This window comes from Rhododendron vialii, chromosome 3a, assembly GCF_030253575.1.
Source record: "Rhododendron vialii isolate Sample 1 chromosome 3a, ASM3025357v1".
NCBI lineage: Eukaryota > Viridiplantae > Streptophyta > Magnoliopsida > Ericales > Ericaceae > Rhododendron > Rhododendron vialii.
The window spans coordinates 7,800,317-7,821,353 of NC_080559.1; the positions used below are offsets into that span (position 1 = coordinate 7,800,317).

The window sequence follows — 21,037 nt, forward strand, 5'->3', positions numbered from 1 at the left end:
CAGCTCGAAGGGGGCCCAAATCCAGCCAGTTATCGAACCAAAAACTGGTGGTCGCCCCATTGCGAATGACGACTCTCACACCTCTTGTTAACAGTTCATTACCTTTACAAATACTCCTCCAAATTGGAGAAGGCTTAGACACTTGTTTGATCGTATTCCCGTACTTACCCTTGAGGACACGGCACCAAAGAGAGAATTAGGTTCATTATAGAATCTCCAATTGAGATTGGCGAAAGCCACTTTATTAGCTTACCAACATTCTTCCAATTCACTGCATGAAGCTTGCGGCTTTCCTCCAAGGAACCCCAGAGGAAATCCTGATTCACTTTGTCCAATCTATCCGTGACAGATTTGGGCAGAGCGTTTGTTTGAGAAATGTAAGTAGGAATAGTGGAATTCACGGAATCAATGAGCGTGTGTCGCCCAGCCAGGGCAAACATTTTTCCTAACCCAACCATCGAGATTTGCTTGGACTTTGTCAATAAGGTTCTGGAAGGTTTCTTTATTGGGCCAGGAATGGTGTATAGGACAACCCAAATATTTCCCCAAGTTGGAGCACTAACAACAAAAAACGGTATACATTAACACAAATGTCCCATGCAGACACGCAGTTGTCTTCCCACATAACAAAGCTCCTCATCGTCAAAATGTAGTACAGGTACTGAAAAGTTTTAAACCGTTCTATCAAAACGACAATGATTCGAATGACAGTTTACAATTAAGCATCTTCCAACCACAGCATGATTTCATACCAGAATGTGAAAATTTGAAGAGAGGCTTGGTCGCGGACCCATACCAGGTCATCCGTGAGTTGTTTCTTTGCCTTTGCGGCTCCAAATCGGAGTAGTCTCAATAAGCTTGTGGGGGACAAGTTGTCTCTCCCGCTTGGTAAGCTTGAGGAAATTGCTAACTTTCAGCTTAGCTATCTCAGCCTCCTCTTCTGGAGTTATTTCCCTAACTACCACGGTCAATCTACACTCCGGTTTATGCATTATTCCGGATCTTCCTCTAGCATGGAAAGAGACTCTCTTTAGGAAGAGGCCCTTCCCAACGAATGCCTCAGCTGCAAGAAGCATGAAAATATACAATAAGCATATTTCAAGTAAAATCAAGAAGGGGGATTCATTTTTTGTAGTTACCAACAAGGAGACGATCTGGGTCTAATCCGTGATTGTGGGTTGCATTTGCCCTGGCTGAGTGTATAACCTGCACAGAAAGGATTTATTTCGTTTTTAAAATGCACGAAAATTATTTAAAATACACTCAAAAACCAAAAACATAGACATGAACCTTTTTTCCCAATAGGCAGAGATGGATCTTTGTCTATATGATATGGACATGACTGAATTGGATGATCGTTAAAATACAGAATCTCACTTTATAATATAAGCTCTGAGTGAAAGAACTCGTGGGACAAAAATTCCATCTAAAAAAAGCATCTTTCCTTTATCCTCACCCCCAAGAAGGAAAGAACTTGTTTTCCCTTTCGCACATGAAATCGATGACATAACCATTTTAAAATGTGTGTATAATCACGTGTAAAATGTTCAATAGTTTTTATCACCTGATATACAGTTTTGGAGGCTCGCTTAACCGTCACTTGCAACTGCAACAATGCGTCTTCCACACGCATGCCACGAACTAATGCAGCAACCAAGTTCACCTTCTTAGGACTCTGAAAACAGTGAGGCATTAAACACAGTCAATGCAAAACAAAAACCAAATTAAAAAAAAGTATGTGCTTAAGGAAGTTCCCTTTATCATCCCTTTGGTCTATTGACTCTATTTCTGACAGGAAAAATCTAGCTTACCATGATCTTTCTAGTGGTCCAAACTAGCTGGCCATTAGTTCAAGAATACTTTTAAGAGTTAAAAACTGCAAAATGTTAAAGACTTGTGATGTTCGCAGATTGGTTAGCATCCGTAATTTTCACTGAAACTGTTGAGGGATTGATTAATGTCTCATGCTATGACTTGTGATGTCCCTCTTCCAGCTCCAACTTTAAAGGAAACATACCATTAATGCATTGGAATTCAAATTTAAAGGCCTTGTTTCCAACATTACATCTACGTATTGAATGCCCCACACAGAGTACCTGGAAGCGTTAAAATTACTAAAAGTCCCTAGGCGTTTATCAATGAAAGACGTCAAAAAAAGAGGAATCTCATACCTGTTTTATGCCTTTTAAAACTGCTTGAACTTTTGAAGGTTTAGATAGAACTTTCTGCTCTTCAGGTTTACCACTGCCCAATGCCAGAACAGGCGTCAGTGGAGAAGAAATAGGTGTTTCGTCAGATGAACTAGCAAGCAACGTCCTCGAAGTGGAAAATTGCTGCAATAAATAAACAAAGAATGAGAGTTAACAATTAAGCAAGAAAACCGCAGAAATATGATTTACGGAACTGGATCCAGTATCTTAGTCACTTTCTTTTTCTTTTTTGGAAATCAATTGCAGGGTCAGCTAATCAATAAACATCCATTATATCTCAAAAGCCATCAACATAAGACAAATTTTTTAAGTCAACCCACAATACAAGAAAATAAATGAACTAATTATACATATCATCAAGTAGGAGAACAATAAGCCTCAGGCCCTCAGTCAAGAATCTTTTATGTGCACTCTGGAAGTCCACAAACACTATCCCATCGATCAGTATGTTGTGCTGACTCATTGGTGTGCATGTACAATTTGAGATAGTCTATCAAGGAGGACAATAGACAATCATCCAAAAAGCTTGGTTAAATTCAGAAAAAATCTTAGAATTACCAACTGCTGCCAATATTGATACAATGGCCTTGAGTTGTTTAGAGAAGACGAAGAACTTAGGATCTGCAAATTAGGCAGCTCGCCTGCAAAGGAAGATTCAAAGTTAATACATCAATGGCTTAAAGCTACCTACGACAATGTGATGCATGAAATAAAGATATACAAAGTCGCATAATAGCACACTAAGTTACACGGACTCTTCTAACTTTTGAAGTTTTAGAACATGTCAGCTGTGTGTGCAACATCTCCAGCCGGATAAAAACTCAACAGGTTCACATAAGTAGTCAAGTTCAGCATATAAATACGCATAACAAGTAACATTTTCAGCATAACGTGCACTACATTTGTTTGTAAATCTCAATTATACTAAATAAAGTCCTCAAGAAAAAAAATATATATCCATGCACCAGTGTCATAGGACATGAGAATTAAAAGGCCCCGGCAACAGGGGCGGAACCACACTATGGCAAGCGAGGTCACGCGACCCCGCTGAGTTCCAAAATACCCCTAGAGCAGGTATAGTTTTGAGGAGTATTTCGTAATTTTGCCCCAAAAGATAATATTTTTGCCCTGAAGATCCCAAAAAATTATATGTGTGGTAGATATTTGACCCCACTGCAGCCAAATCCTGGGTCCGCCCCTGCCCGGCAATCATATATGTACCCGTATGGCCGTACCTAATAGGCATACAGAGTCCATGTAAGTTAGATATCAAACCAAATTTCAAAGCCATATTGAATTTTTAACCAGTGAAGAGAAAAAGAGATTTATTTTTTTCATCTAAAGCAAAACATCCAACATATATTGTTCTCCTACTAACCAAGTAAATAACTTTAGAGCATATCACCAAGGACAAGACTTCTCACAACAAGTTTACAAGAATTTAGTTATAGACCTACCAGGTACTAAGGAGGCGCTTGAGTGATGACCTGAGAAGTTGACCGAAGCATTGTAGTTATGCTCTAATCTCTTCCCAACCTGACGGAGTATGGATTGGAAATGTCTCTGCCAGCCCGCCATGACTTAAGCTAAAAGATCCTCTTCACAAAGAATATCCCTTTGAATAACAATTTATCATCTACAAAAGTTTACACGGAAAATTACTACGGTATCGGCAGAAAAGGGGAGAAATCAGAAAAGTATTCAAAACGTCCACTGTAATTTGTACCTCTAGCACTAAAAAACTATAATGCTGTGAAAATAAGTGTGATGTTTGAGAAACCATTAAAATGGCAACAGGATAAAAGGTTCAGCAAATATTCATAAACAAGCAAGGAAACTAAATGCCCGACTTGAATAGGACTAATAGGCATTTCATCGAACACATGGTGTACAAACAACTTTAACTTCTGTCGGGTTTCAATACGTCTTATCTCCCTCAATGGGAGTTCACTTAAACCTATGAAGACCATAAAAACTATAAACCTATAAAGACCCATAAAAACTAGATGTACCAATCAAGAGGTTTCTGGGTTTTACAAGTATCATCACTTAGCAAATGATACGACATTTCTGAACTAGATGTACTATGCAAATATGTATACGTAGATTGGTAGGAAATGGGGGGGAATTATGTAAGTGCACCTGACTGGGGATGTCGCCGGAGCAAAGCTGAGCGGCGAGTCGGCTGCGCTCTCTCTCTCTCTCTCTCTCTCTCTCTCTCTCTCTCTTTGCCAAGCGAAGATGGTCTATATGGATCCGGTTTTTGGGTTGAGATTGGCCGGATATGGGAAGAAGAATTCGAGTGAATTTTCTCAGAGGAAACGTCACTTAGGTCCTTATGGTTTAGTCGATGTGCGGATTAACCCCCTTTCCTTCATTTATCAGCACATAAACCCCTATAAACCAAATAGAGAAATTAGCAAGTGGTTAGCTTCCAAGTTCCCAACCCGTTTGGCGGAGCATTCAATCTGTCAACTCCCCCTTGTTTTCATCGACACCTTCTTCCTTATTTTCTTCAACTTCCTTCTTCCCATTCCAACTACTCTCTCTCTCTCTCTCTCTCTCTCTCTCTCTCTCTCTCTCAGCTTCTCTTTGAAAGGTACGCTTTTCCTGCATTCTTGATCAGATCTGTTACTTCATCAAATTCTTGCATTTCCTTAAGTGGGTCTGTTTTTTATAGGCATTCTTGATTGGGAAATGGACCCCTCCGCTACGACCTTTTCCAAATCTGTTCTCTCCTCTCCTGTAAGTGCCACCTCCTCTTCTCTCCACTCCTTATCAGTCTTCTTGTTTTTGCTTTTGAATGTGTTTTCTCCTTAATTTTCCATGTCTCATTAACCCAAAAGAGAAATCAAAACAATTCATGTCTCTCGAATTGTGAAATTTCTGTTAAAATGTAGTTTCTTTATTTTGGAGTACCTCACCTTTTTTTTAAAAAGACATTCTTGATAAGTTTTCTTTAGGCAGTCTATATGATTTGCCAGTTAACAATTAACAAGGCAACTGGAGTCAAGCTATGAGTTCTTATCTGTTAGTATTGAATAATGAATGATACTGCTGGGAGGACCTTTAGGAACTTCTGAGTGCTTATATACATACCCAATATCCTTTTCTATCTGCCCAAAACTATGTTAATTGCCTTGTCTAGTTAATTTAAAGTATGATTACAAGTTGTTTCTTAACAATCAAATTTAGTCACTCCTAAGTTTCTTTGATAGGAAGGGTTGGGCTACTGACACCTAAGTGCACTCCTGATTGCCGTTGAACCAAAGGCCTCTTGGCTTTTAACAATCAAATTAGTCACATAGTTATGTTACTCCTAAGTTTCTTTAATGCGAAAGGTTGGGGTTTGGGAATTACATCAGTTGTATCTTCAATATCATTTCCCAGGCAAGTGCCATCAGGCAGGATCATGAAGTCTCCTTTGAATTGTATGACATCCTTACAATCCTCAAAGGCCACTAGAAAATTTGTTGCTTCCCCTGGTAGGAAATTTGTGTCCTTTGTTTGTTAAAAAATGCTGTCTTGTTAATGTGAGGTACTTTTTTTCACTCTATATAGTATTATACTCTATGTAAGAAATGGGGAATATGATTTTACAGTTAAATTTACCCAGCATTCACAGTCATTCTTTCTTATGTTCACTGGAAAACCTAAACCTAATACTGTTACACGGTATTAGGTAGAACTCAACCCCAAAAGCTAGCTTATGAAGTGAGGGTGCCATCATGCTTATATACTTCATATTTCTTTGGTACCTAGGCGATGTGGGACTTCGCTTCACACCCTCTCTCACGCGCAGCATGCTCTCTCAGCAGCACCTGCCGTGTGCAGGCCAGAGACACGCACCCTACCCATCTCTGGTGTACCTTGATACCATGTTACACGGTCTTGGGTAGAACTCAACCCCAAAATCTAGCTATGAAGTGAGGATGCCCTCACGCTTATATACTTCATATTTCTTTGGTACTCAGGCGATGTGGGACTTCGCTTTACAGATACACCCTACAATTCTACTTTTCCACCTTTTCTATTCATTGGCCCTTCCTGTCTTGTGTTAAATACAGTAAAACGTACTCAACCTTTTCCCCATCCTATATCATCTTGGTACGTAGCTGAATATGTCATTTTTTCGGTTTTGTTTTGTTTTGTTTTGCTTTCAGTACTTTGTAAGGGTGGCATTCCAAAATTTCCAGCAGGATGCGTGTGTGTGTGTGTGTGTGAACTTGTTTTGCATTGACAGAAAAGCTTGTGCAGGTGGGACCTGTTTATATGTTAAATGTCTTGCCATGAAGCTGTGTTTTGTGCTTATTATGGCTATGATCACATTGGGATATAATAGTGCAAAAAGATTTGATGGTTTGAAATTTGTTTGGTGACAACATTGTTGGTTACTTCAGGCCCCGTTTGATAACAGTGATAGATGGATGAGATTCATAAGGAGATGGGATTAGGATTGGGATTGGTAATGAGAATGGATTGTTAATGAGAATAGATTGATAATGAGTATGTTTGTTGGGATGAGATTAGATGATGGGATTATTAATATTATGTTTGTTTGAGATGGGATTAGATTGGATTGATAGAAGAAATTGATAATGAGAAGGGATTGGTAATGAGAAGGGGTTGGGATTGGACTACGAATACCAAGTCCCAAGGGGTATTACTAATACCCCCTATGGGCCGGATTGTTCATCACATGGGACAACCAATCCGGACAAATTTTGGAAACCAAACAATGTATTACTAATACCATCACCTTAACAATCCAATCCCAACCTCTAATCCGTTTATCAAACGGGGCCCTCTCTACTCACCCCCAATCCTAACCCTCTTTCCTCTCGTCGATAACTTATTTGTTTCCGATGTAGATATTCAGTAGAGTTTTTAGTTTCTTGTGGGTACATTAGTTGAGTTTTGGTATATTTTGTTGATGTAACTACAAAATCCAAGATATTCCACTCCCTCTTTGCTCACCATGTTCGCCAAATCAATACTCGAGAGAATTTTATCAAAGCCTGTTGTTTCACCGAGGATTTGTTGTGTTAAGGGTTTTAAGAGTAAGTTTTACTAGTTCAAAACTTGGACTAAACTTCGATTACTATTAGGTGGACTAGAGGTACTCTACAACTGCTAGATTGTGTATGATTTGATATGTCTTATGCGGTGTAGAGGCTTAAACACGTGCATTCAATGCGACTATTTTCTAAACAGTTTTCACTCAATTTAATTTGTCAAAAGAAAAATATATTGCTCAGAGATGATTTTGCGAAAATTCCCATATCTGGCTTGATGGCATATTGGCATCGTGGTTGTGGGTGTCATGGAGGTTAGTCATGTGAAGAAATTGCATTTGAACTATTTATTTCTTAAACTTCTGTGAGTGCCCATAAAGAATGTATAAACTTACCTATGCGAAGTCCACAAACTCTATCCATTCTGATCAAGTACATCTGAATGATCTATTTTATGTAAAAAAAAACTTGGATCAATTGGTTGAAGTTACAACTTTCCATTGTTACTTTTGGCTTCCTGTAGCATGTTACAATCCCAACCAGGAAACAATGTTTGATGCCGATAGCTCCATTCGCTAAATGATTGGCCTTTTGATCATGTGAAGAAATTGCATTTGAAATATTTATTTCTTAAACTTCTGTGAGTGCCCATAAAGAATGTATAAACTTACCTATGTGAAGTCCACAAACTCTATCCATTCTGATCAAGTACATCTGAATGATCTATTTTATGTATAAAAAAACTTGGATCAATTGGTTGAAGTTACACCTTTCCATTGTTACTTTTGGCTTCCTGTAGCATGTTACAATCCCAACCAGGAAACAATGTTTGATGCGCCGATAGCTCCATTCGCTATATGATTGGCCTTTTGATCATATGGAATGCCAAAGCCATTGTAACACGTCGTAATACATGACTGTGTTTGGCTTCTTGAATGATTCAACAGAAGTCTTTCAGTTTTAATAGCTCTTGCTTTCGTGGTATATAGATTTATTTGAATCTGTTGATAATTTTCTTCATGCAAGGGTTTATCTGTGGGGAGAGCCAATGGAATTCAGAGCCCAAGATGCAGCTTTAATTTGGGAAGTAGGGTGAACTTTCTTGGGAAGAGTACCCGGAGTATTCAAGTTAGCCGTAAATTGCAGAAACGTGGTGGACCCCTTCGTGCTAAGTGCCTTGCAGATAAAATTTTGGTGGCAAATCGAGGAGAAATTGCGGTTCGTGTGATTCGAACTGCTCATGAGATGGGAATACCCTGTGTTGCAGTTTACTCAACCATAGATAAGGATGCACTGCACGTGAAACTGGCTGATGAATCAGTCTGCATAGGTGAAGCACCAAGCAATCAATCGTAAGTCGCACAAGTGGTTTGCAAGTTGTTAAACTCAAAAGGTTTTTGTGCCTGTCGATAAATGTTCGTATTGTTTAGTAGTGGTTAACATTTCTGATTTATTGTATTAATTTTTCATTAATACTATTCCTAGCATGATGGAAGGTGGCAGTCATCTCTATTTTTATTTTCGTGATCCCTTTTCTTATGTAGTTGGGTTGTTAGTCTGCCCATATAGGTTGTTTTGTTGGTTGATTACACGCTTGTTGAGAATGTTGGGTTGCTTCTCACCTAAAAACTTTGACTAAAATGGTAGAATGTATTACATAACAGGAACAACAACGGGGGGAAAATAATAACAGCCTATAGTATGTTGAGATTATTTGCAAAAAAAAAGGAGCTGTTATATTCTTTGCAATTTCCAAGTTCCCGGGGGCTAACTACTGGTCATCTAGAAAGAGGGGTTAAAGGTTGGATCTGCCAGAAGGGGTGCTATCGAAATGGTATCTTCTCATGCAGGCTGCACGGCTGTACTTGTGGGAGGAGTTGTGTCGGAATATGCATCATATCTACTTCCTAAATCTGAAACGAGTTAATGACCTCTATTGCAGTGTTAACTGCATGGTCTGAGTCTTCTAATGATAAAATCTTTGCCAGCAAAACTAATTTAAGATAAATCTGGCATCAATCACAAGGGACCTCATTCTAAAACCTTTCAAGAACCTTAATGTCTGATATTTCACAAGAATCAACAAAACACTTTGTCCATTTGACGTCCTAAAGAAGAGAGGATCCAAGAACTGTCATACTTTGGTCCACAGAGTATTGGAGTCTAGAACTCTCTCTGACACTGACTCTTCATTTAGAAGGGCCATTGAAATTTAGCTCTGTAGTGTTCTTTCTCAGCATTGCTTTGGAAACAGTATCTTTTGTGGCTGAACTAACCTGTTTATACTGTTTCATCAATCTTTTACTCTAGTTGATTTCTAGTTCCCCAAGTAGTGGTAGTGTCTATGCCTTGAGCTTACATTTTTCTCTGGCCATTTCTGGTTCCCCAGGTAGTGGTAGTGTCTATGCCTTGAGCTTACATTTTTCTCTGGCCATTCTTGTGGAATAGATGTTTCACAATGTACTAAGCAATGGCATGAAACATAGCAAATCCAGTTGAAAAACCTTACAGTTTCTTGGAGTTCCTCTTTCACATGTGTTTTCCTTTTTGAGTAGAATATATAACATAAAATGGTCTACATATGTGAATATTTGTCTTCTACTTGCAGGTATTTGGTGGTCCCAAATGTCCTTTCTGCTGCTACCAGTCGTGGCTGTACAATGTTGCATCCTGGATATGGCTTCCTTTCTGAGAATGCAGTTTTTGTTGCAATGTGCAGGGAGCATGGAATCAACTTTATTGGTCCAAATGTAAGGGCTTAAAAAAATGCTGAATTTTGTTTTAAGTCAATATGATCTAACCATTAGTATCTGAAGTGGGATGCTCGTGTCAATATTAAAGGTTCTGTATTTGAATTTAAAGCATCTAACTCATGGAAAAAACCGGCTTTAACTCCTGACCCCTAAGTGCCTGTTGCCATTGGGCCAAAGGTCTCTTGGCTCATATTCAAAAATTCTTACTACTTGGATATGAACACAAGTCCTTGTATGTGGCAAAGTTGTTGAAATCTGGTTTTATGATTTTGCAGCCTGACAGTATACGCGTCATGGGTGATAAATCAACGGCCAGGGACACAATGAAGAATGCTGGCGTTCCAACTGTACCAGGCAGTGATGGGCTGGTGGAGGTATCTGTATTTTGGGCATTACGAGACGTAATAAAAACCAAATTTTCTGTTTCTTGATCTTCATGTTCGTAATTATTGTGATTGTAGAGCACAGAAGAAGCCTTTAGGCTTGCAAAGGAGATTGGCTTTCCGGTGATGATCAAGGTACTTTTTATTTGTAGAACTTAAATCTCCTATACATTATGATTTGGGAATGCAATCCAAGCTGATTAATATGTCTTGGTCAATGCTGTTCAAAAAAGAAAAAGAAAGTGTTGTTCAAAATAATATGTCTTGGTCAATAATAGCAATCTGCATTTGTTCAAAATTTAATGGTGGCCTTACACAATTCTTATATTTGAGTATTCATCACCTTGGTAACTTTTATTCTTGTAATGTAGCTGCAATAGAGCTTAATGAACTTAGCCCGATGCCACTTTGGGCAGTCATGAGTGTTGCTGCCTTTAGTCCATAGAAAAGCTCAGCAGCATTTTTAGGATGTCATTTGTTGTCTTTGGATGAATATTGGTCAAGTCAAACCCTTCTGGTTCATTGTGTTTGGCGACCAGATGGTTTTGCAGTAGTGATTAGTGGGAATTATACTGTCCGTCTTCAATGGAAGAACCAGGAGTTTCGTCTGTGATTCTTCTTTCCTTGTCTTTTCATCCTTTAGTTTGTTTATGCCCAAGCAATTCATGCTTGGTCCTTTAGTCACGCTGGTACAGATCATATCGTCTGCAGTTGAACAGATTTTATTGTGGAGAATAGACATTGATGGCTAAAATAGTAGTTCTTGGAGGCTTGGCATACATACTCATTTGAATGCCTTTGGGTGCTTGTTCAGCACAAATCTGTATGCTATCTGTCAGTTGGGCCATGGAGATGAACAAATCATTGTCTTTTCTGTTATTTTATTAACTGAGACATGATATGTGGGTTGGCCTGCGGAATTCTATGAAAGGTTGTGTCGGACTGCTTTTCCACTATCTCTCCTAAAACCAATTGGTGGTAGGAAGGGTTTCAATTAAGTCTTTTTATGGCATTCGACATCGCACCCGCAAGTTTGTTTTTAGAGCGGTCGCAGGGAGTGGCATTGTGTAACCAAATCCATGGGGGCACTCCGGGCCGAACACGTTAAATCTTATGGAATGTCCAAACTCTCAAAATGCAGATATCCAAGAGGGTTTGATGTATTCTAGAACTTGCTATAATTGTCGTTGAATATTTTTCTGTCCTGTTTGATTGCGGGCTATAAATAGGTTTGATAACAATAGTGGTTGCAATTACTATTTTCGTACTCTATTCTCATTCCCCTCACTCTTCTATGACTGTACAATCAAGTGAACCATAGCAAGATATATTTCCATTTTTGCTCGGGTGATTGAGTGAATTATACTTTGTGTTTTGAAGGCAACAGCAGGTGGTGGAGGACGGGGAATGCGTCTTGCAAAAGAACCTGATGAGTTTGTGAAGTTGCTGCAGGTGTTTCTCTTGATCGCAGTTCTCTTCCACCTTACTTATTTGCCCTCTTTTACAAAAGATTTCAGGGTTCTTTGCATGTGTGATCTGAGCTGTAGTGCAAAGAGTGTACAATTAATATCTTTCCTCTTTGGTCTGGTTTGTTTGACTTGAAATAGTAAAGGGATACATTATCACATGAGATAAGTAATCCTATTGAATTAATTGTGAAGCTATTGAGTCTTCTCAATAAGTATTATATATTGGGCATGAACAGAATGCCACCCCCATACAAAATAGACGGCGGCACGAGAAATGGACCTATGCACCAACAATTGTATCAAGATGTGTTGCAATAGATGACTTTGTATGTTGAATTCAAACTGGTTATGTCCACAGGCAGCTAAGAGTGAGGCTGCAGCTGCATTTGGAAATGATGGTGTTTATTTGGAGAAGTACATCCAAAATCCAAGGCACATTGAGTTTCAGGTAACTGTTTGTCTATTTTGGGTTTTATCCAAATAAAAAGGAATTATCTTGTGCCCTGCAATGGGTGACACACTTGATGGGGGATTACAGATGGCCTTAAATTGTTCCTTCGAGTGCATGATAAGATACATATTTATTATCCCTAGTGAGAGATTAAGCTATGTTATTGCATTATGATTTTGGATACTGTAACTCTACAGCAACACTGCAGCTAAGACGTATGAGAGAGGCACAATTGTAGGCAACATGTTTGGACTGAAAAGTGCAAAACTTGATCATGTTTTGATCCATTGATTCACGTTTAGCATTTTGGTTTCTACAGGTTCTTGCAGACAAGTACGGTAATGTAGTTCACTTTGGAGAGCGTGATTGCAGTATTCAGGTATATTCAACTCCTTCATATGCCTCTTTATCTGCTACGTTTTCCAGTCGGAACATCATAATAACTTCCTCAACTCTTTACACCACATACTAGTTAAGTGGGAGTTAGATACACTTTTTTTTTAAAGTAGATGATTAATTGTGGCTAAATTTCCATTTATTTTTTGGCATGTTGGAGTTTGGAACCAGGAGGCTTTGTTTCAGCTCAATCCACATTTGGAACTTGACTAGAAACATACAATTAGGGTCGGGAGGGGCCGCTCTTCAGATTTTCCACTTGACATATGGCAGTAGGACTCACTTTAAGAAGTCTGGGACTGATAGGATAGGACTATTCATAAACATAGAAGATTCCTAAGATGCTGCTTGGAGTTCAACAGGTGTAATATGCATGACTCGAGCATACACTCTCAAACCAATTAATAAGTATAACTTAAAGCAACATTTAATGGAAAAAGCTTGCAAATTTATCTGTTTGATTCTGCTGCAAACAGCAACCATTGTGGAAACCCAAGCCAGGTGGCACTCAATAGGTGAGAAGAGGGGAAAAAACAGGGGTAATGACACAAGAAAGCCTGATTTGCGATAGAATGCAACGGAACTGTTAAAAAGAAACTTTACTCTAATTCCCTTGATAAAACTCTCCACAAATCAACAATCAACAATATAATATAATCCTAATTCCTAAAAGATAGAAGCATTCTCTTTTCTCTTGCATGTGTCTGTTGTTCATGCTTCTTTTTTCCCCCTCTGGTGTTCTTTCATTTGGACTCTCTTTCTCCTTTCTCATTCTTTGGATTAACAAAAAAGGGGAGAAAAAAGGAAGATGAGGCATTCTCCCTCGGCCTAGTTGAACTTATATCAACAACAAACATTCATAGCTGTTGAAATTGTTAAGGAGGCCAACCTGCTAATTCTGATTTTGTTGAAACATGGGAACAAACAATATTATTTCAAATTTGTGGAGGTGTTTCCTGCTCTTGTTGGAAGAATATTTTATTTACGTGACGAGTCATGTTGAAATAACTTGGTCGTGCAGAGAAGGAATCAGAAGCTTCTGGAAGAAGCACCCTCACCTGCATTAACCCCAGAGTTGCGTAAAGCCATGGGTGATGCAGCAGTTTCAGCAGCAGCATCTATAGGATACATTGGTGTTGGAACTGTGGAGTTCCTTTTGGATGAGAGAGGTTCCTTTTATTTCATGGAAATGAATACTCGGATCCAGGTACAAGATGACGCTGCTTGTGTATATTACCTTGGCTGTGATTAACTGTTAATTGTGTTCACTGGTTCTCATGCTGGGCCAAAACATTTAGGTTGAGCATCCTGTGACGGAGATGATTTCCTCTGTCGACCTGATTGAAGAACAGATCCGGGTAGCAAGAGGGGAAAAACTTCGCTACAAACAGGTACTGAATGTGAGATACTAAAACTACTCAGGACATAAAGCACAATGAACTTAATTTTTTATGGTATCATTTTGACAGGAAGATATTGTGCTGAGAGGACATTCAATTGAGTGCCGTATTAATGCAGAAGATGCTTTTAAAAATTTCAGACCTGGGCCAGGTATGTGTGTATCGTGATTCGTGATTGCTTTGTCAATGCTATTTTGCCCATCACTTTAGCTGCAGTAATGTTCCGATGTCATTTCTAAGTTCATTCTTTGGTATTTTGGACTATTATATCCTCAACATATTCTCTACCTTATTTTCTGCCACAAGGACAGTTAGCTGGTGTCAAAATTTCAAGTCCTCTTTTCTTTTCTTTTCTTTTCTTTTCTTTTCTTTTCTGTTCTTTTTTTTTTTGGGTTTCTGAAGTTTGTTTGCTTCTGGATTATTTTACATACATTTGCTTAGCTTCAGGGATGAGGGCATTCTAAATATCACTTGATTGGATGGATATGTCCTTGAGTTAGGACCAATGGCTCATAAGTTGTGTCAAAGTTATGTTATTGGGTCTTGTAATATGCTTTCAATTGGTGTACTCAGGTTTTACAAGTTGAAGTCTTGGAGTTTTTTATCTTTGGGTTCCCAGTCTTTGCAATTTTTAAGAGTGTGTTTTCCAAAGTTCACACGCAGTTGTGTTTGCCAAAAGTTCACGTGCAGTTATGTTTGAGACTTGTTATGCAATTCTTGGTTTTGTATGGTCATCAAGGGGACCTATGGTACATTCTAAACCAAATTTTTCGTAACTAGCCACAATAGTTCATAACTTGCTACAATAATTGTACTATCTTCATGTGCAGCATACACATCCATTAGTAGCTAGTCAAGAATATTGCGTAACACCACGTAAAGTCATTACAGAAAAGGCACATAAAAGACTAAAACCACTACACAATAATACATACCAAATGAAACTTTTTTATGGTTACACACCTGTTTATACTACACGACCTACACCACAAAAAATAACCAACCCCACAAACGGACATAACATTTCTATGGTACACACTATGTGTATCATAGCATTCTCCTGGTCATAAAATTCTAGACGTTTCAGAGGCTCATATGTTTGTTCTTTCTGGACATCAGGTAGAATAACAGCATACTTGCCGTCGGGAGGTCCATTTGTGAGAATGGATAGTCATATCTATCCTGATTACGTGGTTCCACCAAGCTATGATTCCCTACTTGGAAAGGTTTGTCGATATTTAAATTTTTGGTGCAATATATGATGTGCCTATGCTTTTGCTCAATTTCACATCCTTTATCAAATGTTTTTTGACTGCAGAAACTGGGGCAAGTGAATTTTTTTGCTTGCATGCCTTTGATTTGGTGTGCATTGTTATATGCTCAATAACGCCATAAATTCATGTGATTTGCTTGTGCTATCAACTGTACGAGTATCTGTTTATGTGTTGATGTTTTTTGTATGTATTTGTTACTTTAAGGGTCTAAATGAAGTTCATGAGCTGGATTACATTTATGCTTCAATGCTTTATCTCGAATTGGGACTGGCAAGGCAAAAACAGTAAAATCAGGGTTTGCAATTTTGTATCTTATGAAGCAATGCCAATAACAAGTATTGAAAAAGAATATTCAATCTAGTTTCGGTTACTTAAGATCTAAGTTGTATTTGTTTTTGGAAGGAACTAAGAATTTGTTCAAAGGAAGAATTTAAAACTCGCTCATACTTAAATTGTAGGGATATATATTTAATATATTTTGGATCTCGTTCTTAAAGCATCCAACTCCAAACCAATTAGCAAGGAATGGAGAGGCTGCCCAAGCTCATATACTAGTTTTTGGAGGAGATAATTAAGCGATGTGGGTCAAGAGAATCTTTGGTGTTTGGGAAAAATTACTGTGGCTGATTATGTAATGATCAAAGCTCTAGGTGCTCGTAGCCATGCTTGTAAATGAGATGTAATTTAGCATTTATGCTTTGTAATCCTACAAAAGATGCGACATCATATATCAATTACTGGAAGAGAGGTTGTTTTGTTCCACTCAGATTCTTTTATTTGGACTTCTGAAATTATTCTAGTTCCTTTCAAAAGTCAACAATCCTTTTCTTTTTTTTTTCCTTTATCGCAACTAGGATTTTAAATTATGAATTTTCAAACTTTTATTGGCCACATATCCCTCAGACATCCCTTGCCCAAATGTAGAGTAAACAAAGGCATATGATCCAAGTTAAGTAGTTCCCAGCTTGTTAGATGAGATGATAGTATCTTTTGACATTATTGTGAGTCTTCGTAACATAAACCATGTTTAAGTGAAAACCTGCATGAACATACTACTGGCATATTTGTAGAAATGATTTTCATGCTCCACTTTTAGCATCTCACACTTCCCTACTGAGAGAGTAAAAGAAAAAAGGAGAGTGAGAGTTTACTCTCATTTTTAAATTCATCTCTAATCGTTGCTACTTGTGCATTTCTGACCTATCTATGGGATGCCTAGGCTGGTTTAGGAACTTGAATTTGGAGGATATGGTGTTGAAAATATTCCAGGATGTCATAGTCATGTTTTATGTTTTGGTTCTTTCCTTTTCAGATAATGGAACTCTCCTAACTATTCCCCAATTTTATCTACAGCTTATTGTATGGGCTCCAACAAGAGAGAGAGCAATAGAACGCATGAAAAGGGCTCTCAATGACACTATAATTACTGGTAAGGGCGGGAGAATCTAACAAATATCATGCCCAGACATTTTGCTCCAATTGCATTTTTGTTTCATTGGAATCTTCTCTTGATACCATAAAGAAACATTCTCCATTCGAGGGGAGCAAGTCGAGTTTTAATCCATAAATCTGCCTTTGCAGACTCAAGTCTTTTTTTCTTTTTGCATGTGTGTGTGTGTGTGTGTGTGAGAGAGAGAGAGAGAGAGAGAGAGAGAGAGAGAGAGAGAGAGATTTTGCTAGGATTTTTGTGATTCAATCACTTCAGGTTTAATAGTGAAGCTTAAAGGAAACCTTTTGGCTTCAACATTTGTTACTGAGAGCTGGAAGTGAGAAACCATTTTGCCACGTGTTCTACGTTTTGACTTTTTGTTTATGGCTTTTATTTTTTGCTCTTTTCTCCGACTACTTGTCAGTTGATATCATTTTCTTTCGGCAGGAGTTCCGACAACAATCGAATACCATAAACTTATCCTTGAAGTTGAGGTAGGCAACTTTCTCCACGCCTTCTATTTTGGAGATGTCCCATGTTTGGGGTGGGGGACCTGCTTTTTCTAAACTTGTTTTGCGCCATGTTTTTCTTCTGCAGGACTTCAAAAATGGAAAAGTTGATACTGCTTTTATTCCAAAGCACGAAGAAGAGTTAGCCCCGGTATGGAGCTGAAATGTCCCTATCATGTCATATACTACTAATTAAGACATTCAGTAATCCAGGATGATTGGACTTTTAGGCTGTGTTTAGATCAAGGATGTGGCAGCGGACAAGAAAAAGAAGGGAGGAAAATTGACGGATTTGACAGTTGGGATTTAGTCTTTTCCTCTTCTCTTGTTCGTCCTCAAATCCCTCCCTAAATCCTTGAGCAAAATACCGCCTTAAGCCACATTTGGATCTTGAATTTGTGGAGAGAAAAGTAAAATGGATTTGTGAACGTAAATCTGTCTCGCTTCACTTTGCCCCGTTTTTTTCTCTCTCTGCAAATTCCCCCAAAATTGATGATCGCATCATGGAATCATGAATCTGTGGATGAAGATGTACAGAGTAAAAAGCAAAATAATGGAGCTTGTAAACCCCGTCTCACAAATTCAAGATCCAAACACTTCCTTTGCTGCACACTTGTTTATTCACATGGTCAGCTGTGCATTATATAGTCAGAAATCTGATTCGAGATGAGCTAAAACCCTTCGTTAATATGTGGCTGCAGCCCCGGCAGATAGTAAAGGTCAATGCCGCCTGAACGGATGTCTTCTTCCGCAATTGGAGCTGCTGCTTCTTCTTGGGCTGATTTTAGCTTACCAATGGATTTGAGCATGAAGGTTGCCACTGTGGTCTGTTGCTTGTTTCCCTTTGTTGTGTTGATTACTCAAAAACTTGAAATAAAACCCTTTTGCTTTTTAGGCTGAATGAGGTTCAATAACAACTTTCGGTTTTAGATTGAGTCAGATATATGTTAGGGTTTACATTGCGAATTTCCATTTTTGTTTCTCTGTCTTTTTTGTTATTTTCCGGGTCAATAGGTTTGTCGTATAGTTACAGTTCGAGGATCAAAATGTTTCCCCAATTCGCCTAATCAATGGTATTTTTGCGGAAATTCAATGATACTTATCCGGAAGAATGGCGCCAAAATATCCGCTATCTTTTGGAACAGTAGCACTTGACTGAAGATTATTCTGGAAGCAGTGGTTCAGATAATCCAGAGTGAAAACCATGTGCTCATACCAACTCTCTTTTGTGTGGTGTATATTTACTTTTGTAATAAAGTGTGGTAGTGTTGTCCTTTTTTCCAGAGAGGGTGAAATAATTGGTATTTACTGTTGGTAGTAGTTGTATAATTGGTGTACGAAGTTAGAAAGGTGGTGCTACTGGAATATATTTCTTCCATTTGTGTTGGTGATTTGCTACCATTTTCATGACCTAAACGACTCAACCTGCAGATGGGGGAATTGGACTGCTCGAATACAGAGTTGTTGTAGTCTCTACTGGCTTTCCAGGCCAGTGGGATTGTGGTCTTCAGCGTGATTGTGAGTGTGAAAGTGTCTTTTTAAAGCGTGAGTGTGAAAGCGTCTTTTTTAAACATTCTGAACAACTAAAATTTGCGACACCAAGGATCGGGAAAGGTAGTGGATGGCTTTACGAAGGGTTATGTGACTAAGTGAAGAACCCAAAGTGTTCCCTACTCTTTTCTTTCCAACTATGCCCCTAAAACAATACTTTCCATTCCAGATTCGCCCCTAAAACATGTCACTGCTCAAGCGTCCATTCATGTGCTACTCAACTCAAGGTAATTCCAACCGTACGGTGTGCTGGTTAAAGACGTCTCAGTCACGGAACTTTCTTATTTTTTAAGTACTTAGTTTTATTTTACATGGCAAATTATTCTCTCACAATATCTCACTTTTAATTAAAAAAAATAAGTACTTATTTTAGTTAGTGGAACACAACCGCGCATCTACGGAATCCAAAATCACCAAAACAAGCAAATGTTCCTCAGAGAAGGAAAAGTAAATGTTCCAAGGCTCTTGGTTAGTTTCACGATTTCAGCCGGCCATATCAGTTCGTGATTTCACGATCGCTGTTATTCTTCTGATTCTCCATCAAACGCAGAACTATTAAATTAGCCAAATTTGTGGTCGCTAAATGTGTTGTTTGTGCTTTTTTTCCAAGGCAAAAAAACTAATCCGCTCTAATACGAAGGATTGGGGATGTGAGCGTGGAGTTTGAGACCACCACCTAATTACCTAGTTGTTTTCTAAAATTTTACATATTTTGCTCTATTGGTATAAAGTGATAATGTCGATCACAGGTTCATCTAACTTTAATTATAAATGTAGAATCTGTTTTCCAAATTAGAATTCATTTGTCCATGAAAGCTTTTCAAGAACTTCTTTCTTTGAAGTAAATTCAAAGGTTAAGATTTCAGTTGACAAAGAAAAAGAAAATAGATTTCTGTTGGACTGAAAAAAAAAAAAATAGAGATTAGTTGTCCAAAGACTTCTTCACTTTCAGAAGTTATTGCTTTTTTTTTTGGCATGGCTCATTCGTTCGAAAAGACAGAGAAAATATCACATTGATTTGTCCATTTTTTTAATCACCATGTCATTAGGGGGCTAGTAAGGGCAGTTGTCCCCCTACAATTTCAAAACCGAAAGTATTTTTAACGGTCCAAATTTGTTTTCAATCTTTTACCGTTAATAAAAGACTTTTACCGGTAATAGATTCAACAAATTTGAACCATTGATTTTTAAGATGAACGGTTCAGTTTGAACCGCTGACTACAGAGAAGCCGTGTTCTAAATTTACATTGAATTTTTTTATCATAAAAAAAATTAATCGTGTATATTCATTTGCCCCGTTACGTAAAAATTCTGGCTCCGTGTACTGGTGAACCCCCTGGTCAAAAGCAGGAAATCCTTGAGCAAAGAAACCACCAACGATAACCAAGAAGTTTCCCAAAGCAAGCGCCAAATATAAATAACGCAAAAGAGCCAGAGCCATCTGAACCCTTGTGATGTAACATATACGTAACATTCAAGAACAAAAAAATTGTACCAAGTCATAGCTGCACTGGTTGACCGCATTTCACATGTTATAATTGAATGCAACAATTACATGCCTGTTGAGTAACCAATTCCCCAATTCGTTTTTTGATAGCCGGGGCGTGTTCAGTCCAGCTTGCTTGCATCTCAGCTAATTATATCTCAGGGTTGTTACTTATGCGTTCAGTCCAGTTTGCTTGCATCTCAGCTAATTATATCTTAGGCCCTTAAGTTGACGACCTGACGAATCTCTTATAGCTTCAAGATTTGGAACGTCTGGCTTTCGTGACTTCTTGGGGCAAGCCCTTTTAACTGTTGTCTCATGCCCACTTGGCCAAATCCCCACAATTAATTTTTTAAGGTATAAATCTTTGGTGATTTGTTGTTTATAAACTACACTCGTTTAAGTCTGATATGAGATTGACTTATTCATGGAGCTAGCCTCCGCGATTCACTTACTCATAGAGTTGCACCGTCCATTTCAATTATGAATTGAGCGGTCTGGATTTTAATAAAACTCTTCCAATAAAAAGCAGGGAAGACTTTTATTAAACTACGGACCGTTCAAAACACTTTTGACCGCTCACAATTCACCTCTGTAACAACTTACTAACTAACGGAACTCTATGAATAAGATTTTCTAGTCTGATATATATATATATACGGGGCGGTTCCGGGGACACTTAAAAAAACCCTTAAAAAAACACTCCAAATC

The 21,037-nt window shown here is 38.3% G+C and overlaps 2 protein-coding genes across 2 annotated transcripts; one reads left to right on the forward strand and one right to left on the reverse strand.

Annotated features, from left to right (window-relative positions):
• Nucleotides 1-559: 559 nt before the first annotated feature.
• LOC131318558 (large ribosomal subunit protein uL22c-like) lies at nucleotides 560-4,517 on the reverse strand. Its single transcript, XM_058348419.1, has 7 exons — nucleotides 4,353-4,517; nucleotides 3,668-3,846; nucleotides 2,769-2,851; nucleotides 2,172-2,333; nucleotides 1,565-1,675; nucleotides 1,140-1,206; nucleotides 560-1,063 (listed from the first exon to the last, which is right to left on the reverse strand). Exons 2-7 carry the CDS (start codon nucleotides 3,786-3,788, stop codon nucleotides 801-803), a joined length of 807 nt encoding a protein of 268 aa, XP_058204402.1. The 5' UTR covers nucleotides 3,789-3,846; nucleotides 4,353-4,517; the 3' UTR covers nucleotides 560-800.
• LOC131318551 (biotin carboxylase 2, chloroplastic) lies at nucleotides 4,175-18,412 on the forward strand. The gene is made up of 17 exons (XM_058348410.1): nucleotides 4,175-4,809; nucleotides 4,891-4,955; nucleotides 8,252-8,577; nucleotides 9,834-9,975; nucleotides 10,254-10,352; nucleotides 10,440-10,496; nucleotides 11,742-11,813; nucleotides 12,189-12,278; nucleotides 12,601-12,660; nucleotides 13,699-13,884; nucleotides 13,976-14,068; nucleotides 14,147-14,228; nucleotides 15,197-15,303; nucleotides 16,705-16,780; nucleotides 17,228-17,274; nucleotides 17,378-17,440; nucleotides 17,991-18,412. Exons 1-17 carry the CDS (start codon nucleotides 4,452-4,454, stop codon nucleotides 18,021-18,023), a joined length of 1,956 nt encoding a protein of 651 aa, XP_058204393.1. The 5' UTR covers nucleotides 4,175-4,451; the 3' UTR covers nucleotides 18,024-18,412.
• The last annotated feature ends 2,625 nt before the right edge of the window (nucleotides 18,413-21,037 follow it).